The 5,917-nt window shown below is 36.7% G+C and overlaps 1 protein-coding gene across 2 annotated transcripts in view; it reads right to left on the reverse strand.

Moving 5' to 3' along the window:
* Positions 1-664: 664 nt before the first annotated feature.
* Positions 665-5,917, reverse strand: part of LOC113208709 (nicotinate phosphoribosyltransferase) — a 22,259-nt gene continuing 17,006 nt past the window's right edge. For both annotated transcript variants that reach the window (XM_052271199.1, XM_052271198.1), the window contains 5 exons: positions 4,450-4,715; positions 4,226-4,369; positions 4,016-4,152; positions 3,797-3,925; positions 665-3,702 (listed from right to left, as the gene is read on the reverse strand). In XM_052271199.1, the coding sequence (XP_052127159.1) occupies positions 3,625-3,702; positions 3,797-3,925; positions 4,016-4,152; positions 4,226-4,369; positions 4,450-4,715 (754 nt within the window). In that variant the 3' untranslated portion in view covers positions 665-3,624. The remainder of the gene's footprint in view (positions 3,703-3,796; positions 3,926-4,015; positions 4,153-4,225; positions 4,370-4,449; positions 4,716-5,917) is intronic.

Consider the following 5,917-nt stretch of genomic DNA (forward strand, 5'->3'; position numbering starts at 1 on the left):
GGCCGCTTTGTGCAGAGCCGACCTTACGCAGGTGATGTTCAGCCGGGCGGGGTCGTGTTTAGTGTTGGTCGCCTATGGGGCGATAACCCCGTCATCTACACTCATGTACAGAATAAGCTGACGCTGACGGAATTAGGGGGGGGGGGGCGCCCCCCTGTCGTCTCTAAAGAGACGCCTAAAAAGGTAGGTAATTTGCGCCACAAACCCCCTGTATGTAGGCAACCGACGGTGCATCGCCCCCCCCCCTCCCCCCTGTCAGCCAGACCTTAATCCGCCACTGAAGCTGACTCACGCTGGGCCCACATCTTTTAGTATACACGGATGCACTGTACGCAAAATGTTGCCCGCCATTCGGGCGCTATTAGCCCTTTGCAGTGGCAAGATTCGTAACGGCAAATTAATGACGGACGCACTTTCTGGAGTCTCACCACAATTATGGGCGATACTTTAAGTTCCTGGTGCGATGTGGGTTAAAATCTCCTTATTTTGTTTTATTTCAAATAAACCAACAAATTTGTGACAAGTCCCGGATCGTGAGGCGGCCTTCATTTTTCAAAATGCAGAGATAGTCCCTGATCAAAAATAGGTATGCATGTTGTCGTGAGCCACGTTGCGTGAGCCGTGCTGTGCTGGCCCCATTCTTCTTCCCCAAATAAAACACATCTTCCTAAAATACTGTACTTTAATCACACTTGTATGTATATTACAGTGCCTACAAAGTATTCATCTATTACTTAATTTTTACAAAAAATTCAATGTACTAACATTGAATATTACGTGAAGTACACTTGAACATTTGATAGTTCCACATACATAACCAGACCAAATCTATATTACAAATTTTCAAACAAGTTTGTTGAAAAATTCAAAATTTATGCCAGTTATGTTTTTGGTAAATAACTTGATATGGAATCAACTAAATGGCTGTTCTCAAAAGTGGGAAGCTTTTTTGCAGACACTGGTCGTAAGTTAAACTGTGAGTTCCATATAAATGGAACATGGCTAGGAATGACAATACTATCACCGTCATTTGGTGGAGAACATGGACATTATCGCTGAATATATATTCTGTCTATAGATAATTTGTACACTAAATGTCACTTACATTGTATACTTATGTGGTCCATATGGCAAGAAAGAACCATGGGCACTGAGTATTAGATATTGCTCTAGCTCTAATCTTTTGAACTTCATTTCTAATTTGTACGAGAACATGACCTAAGACAAAATGAACATTCCAATTAAACCTCAAGACAATGTACGGGAAACACAATATGTACAGTGTGCACTCGCCATCTTGAGAGAACTGCACGAATCGTAAGAAAGAATAAAATACTTAACATTTGTCAAAACTTGCCAGATATTCCAATCAATCCCTAAATGCACTCTCAACAGATAATCCTAAAACGGTACTACATTCGCCAAAGGCCCCTCGGCGAATGTGGAAACATATTCTACCAGCTCTTTCACAACATTCGCCGGAAGAGTCCGGTGACTCCGGACTTTATCCAGGCGAATGTCGGGATTCAACGCCCACCGGATATTCGCCGTAAAATACACAATTAAGCAATACAGAGAGACACTTCTCGGTGTTTCTTGGCCAGCCAGAGAGCAATTAAGAAATACTTGACTCATTTCTCTCGTAACAAGAGATAAAATTGTAACACTGCTATAACAAAAATTTGATTCTTTTCCTATTTTTATTCTTTATAAATTTTTTGAATCAATCAAAAATTTGAGTTAAAAATTTATTTTCAAAATATTCTGGACAAAATCCTTTTAATATAACTAAACTCTATTAAGATCTGACTTCTAATGTGTAACAACCTTATGATGAGCATGAACAAGAGGTGGTATAAAATATTCCATGACAAAAAGTTGCCTTTACTAGACATTTCTTTTGGTTCTTTATCAAATACAATTATTTTCTTTATAGTCAACACGAAACAAACAGTAAGACTTGTCAAAAAACTAAGAAATCATAGCAGAACTATCATACCTTTACAGCAAGTAAGTGTAAAAAAACATCAAAACCGAATATTATGAAGTGAAAGACTAGATACATAGTTGTTCCGCTACATCTCACATCACAGTTTGATGGCAAATTTAGAAAATTAAAACATGAATACTTTCACTTTAAACAATTAAATGTAACAGTGATGGACACACAGCTAGATTGCAGCTAAAACATGAGTAGGACTAGTAAGGTTTTCCAAAATCTCAATTGATTCCAATTTACAAAATAAAGGAATGAATTGAACAGGTTGTGGACAATAAGTAATGTTTCTGGGCGAATCAAACTGATAACATAGATACTTAATATCTGTCTTTGAACATTAGTTGCTCTTGGTAACACATATTGCCATGATTTTAAAATACAGTACGTATCATGAGAGATCATAAAAGTGGTAAGAATGGAAAACCCAACCAATTGAAAAGAAAAATTGGGGAAAGGGTGAAATTATGAGGAGGCATGGGCACTGCTTCATTTGTTCATTGAAAACACTGAACGTTACTACTGCAAATGCTTAAGTAAAAAGACAAGCTGTGGTTGAGCTTTGCTTGAATGAGTAATAAATGAAAATTGTCTAAAAAGGATTCAATTTAACACAGTGGAATGTGATTGAATAGATGCATTTAAAAAATGGTCAGTAAAAAAAACAATCTGAGGTTGTAATTTCGAATGGAACAGAAATGCCAATGAAAAGACAGCCAAAATAAAATTATTGTGCATTGACTAGATACCTGTGTACACCTCTTCAGATACCTGATCAGTTCTGAAATTCTTTGTAAAAAGATGCAATAACTGTGTTCACAAAAGCACTGCCAGCACCTTTAAAATCATGAAATCCAACGACAAAAATATTATTTGTGCGTACTCTGAAAGACAGTCTTAAAATGTAAAGCAACATATCTCTTAAAATACAGTTAAACATGTAATAAGTAAACTGGCAGAGAAGATTGTAAGCACAAAAGCTGTTGTGTTTTGTTTATGCATGCATTTGAGGTATGTTACCTTGCAGAGGTTTTAACAATGCTGAAGCCAGCACCCGTAAAAACAAGACAGATAGGTCCTTAAGAAAAGTTTTAGTAGCACTGAAACGTAGCATTATTATGCATCAATGCTAAAAGAGTAATTGTACCCCTCTAACGGGAATACAGTACTTCCAACTAAAAACAAAAAATGTAAAAAGTTTACAGCTCCTAGTTAACGATTAGGGAGGGACATCAAGGTAAGTACTAGCTAGCCACTGCCACTGATTTTAGTAGGTCTACTAAAGGATCATGACCATTCCCTCCAAAAACTAGGAATGTGAGAGAAATAGACGAGTCACATTCAGGACATGAAAAATAAGACGAAGTCAAATCTGGTGCGAGCACCTCTAGGAATAAGTACATGTTTGTTGATTGAACATGCGTTTAACATGCATTCTCAATATAGACTTTATAACAGCTTTAACAGCTTAATTTTGGATAGGTTTCAGAAGAACATGTTCCCAACACCGAGAATTGATAAAAATCTTAGAACATGGAGTTTTAAAAACAAAGTCAATAGTCTGAAGCCAGTACATGGATGGTTTTGAAGAAACAAATGTGTGTTGCCCTGTTGGGCAACAACTAATCTCAGAAAAGCTCACCAATTGGTGCGTTTTGAAGCCATAAATCATGAATGAAATTGTACAACTCATCACTCACTGCGACCTGGAATAGAAAAATTAGTCAGTATCATATTTGTAACAATAATTATCTGCTGTTTGCTAGCTTCAAGTGGAAAATTGAAATAATTTTGTTGTACCTTGTAAGGAGTAGGATTCAGGTTACGCTTATGATCCTGTCGTAACGTTCTCAATGAGGTCTGAACCCTCTCCCGGATTCCTTCTAAAGTTGGCTGATTCTGAACGATTTTTCCATCTTTCCAATATACCTGCAATTGCAGTGTCAATTAGATCTTTTCAGAAAAAACGAAATTGTAACAGCCTTACAGTAAAAGAGATAAGAAAAAAGAATCACACACCTTGTACAGCTCCTCAACATGTGTAGGAATCACATATGCCCGTTTGGATTCTTCAAATGGATGTCGACACAACACTTTCTCACCAACTTGAGGAGGGTTTTCAACAGATCTTTGCAGGAGATCAATTAACGCATGTCCTGTACAACATGGATGTAGTAAGGTACAATTTTACTACCAACAGAAAGTTACAAAGACTTTGAATAAACATACCATTTGCTCCATAAAGTCGGTAGGCACTTTTACAACCTGGCATTGTTACTTTAGCAACCTCTTGACTCAACTTAATACGAGGCTGACCGTTTATCTCAACCATTTTGTAAACACAACCTAGGGCTGGCTGACGCTGACAAGTAACTGCAAAATAGAAACTATGTAGTTTATTCAAGACATGTAAAATAAACACATGAAATAAATTGTATGATTTTGTTTTGTACCTAGATGAGTTCCAATGCCAAAGCAGTCGATCTTATGACCTTGCTCATTCAAGCTCAAAATTGTTTCTTCATTGATGTCATTAGAAGCAACAATGGTTAGTTTGGCAAACCAGGGCAAGTCATACTTGTCAGCGACTAGAGTGAAGGTTTCTCTTGCTCTATTTGACAGATAAGCTAAATCACCACTGTCAATCCTTATTCCAACAGCCTTGTAACCCAAATTGTTTAGAGCCATTGCTACTGCACAGAAATTTAAGAGACCACTCCTGTGAACAAAGAGAGAAAGATGCCTCAATAATATTGCATAATATGTTAGAAGCAAGACCAATCACTAACCACATCCTCATGTCATAATCATGCCACTGAATAAAAATGAGGAAAATTGGCCCTATTTCAGGGAAATTTTGCATGCAGTCCAAAGAACTGAAGGTAAATCGCTATTCTGGAACCAGCAAAATAAAATTAGGCCCTCTTTATACACGACTGTCCTTACTTCAAATATTTACAACTTCCACCTATTAAAAAGGATATACTGCAACATCTACTCTTAAAACAAATATTTTTGAAAATACAAATAAGTGAATGTGCCTATGTCCAGCTTGTATCAACTAGCATGATGAGATTGAGTACACAAATACACTGTACATGTAAGTTATGAGAGAGGAAACACTACTATCCTGTCATTTTAAATCAATATCTGAAAGGGCATTAGTAAGACTTTCAACTTGTAAAGCTAAAATTCAGAGACTTCATAATGGCATTAGAATCAAATTCAAATCTAAAGAGCTACAGATTCATCCAAATCCAAGCCACACCCAAAATTTACAGGGGATTAAAGAGAGGAGTTTCATAGAACCCTGCAAAACGGGCAGTCGATTCTATGCCACACCCACACTTTCCATTTTCAAAATTGGAAAAAGGTGTTTGACTTAAAATAAAATAAACACATCAACCAAAAATGCAAGAAAAACAAGTCAAGGATTACAATGTAATTAGTCCAAAACCACACTGGCGTTAAGTAAATAACCTCTTGACTACATACATATGCCAAAGATGCGGCTAGGACATAACTACATCTAAACTATAGTTTTAAAACAATCTATATTCTTGAGAAAGTTAATGATAAAGTGTAAACAGGAAAATAGTACTGGCATACACATTTTAAGTCAGACGAACAATGTAAGCAAGTGCAATATAAAAGCATCAAACAAGGATGATGTATGTGCTCTCCAGTATTGTGTGCAAATAAAACAGAAAACAAACGATGTAAGCAATATTGCTCCCATACTGCATGGTGTCCTGTTACCTGCTGTAAACTGCTAGCACCACAATATCCTTTGCTTCACTTGCTTTATTTCACTGGTTCAAGTCAAGAGGGAAAGCACCATCCTTACTGCCATCAATTACAACATTAAAAAAATGTCATGCATCTTTTTTTCTTTGAAAATGAAAAGGTAGATAATATTTG

The sequence above is a fragment of the Frankliniella occidentalis genome, unplaced genomic scaffold, assembly GCF_000697945.3.
Source record: "Frankliniella occidentalis isolate FOCC.00 unplaced genomic scaffold, Focc_3.1 Scaffold153, whole genome shotgun sequence".
In the NCBI taxonomy this organism is placed as follows: Eukaryota; Metazoa; Arthropoda; class Insecta; order Thysanoptera; family Thripidae; genus Frankliniella; species Frankliniella occidentalis.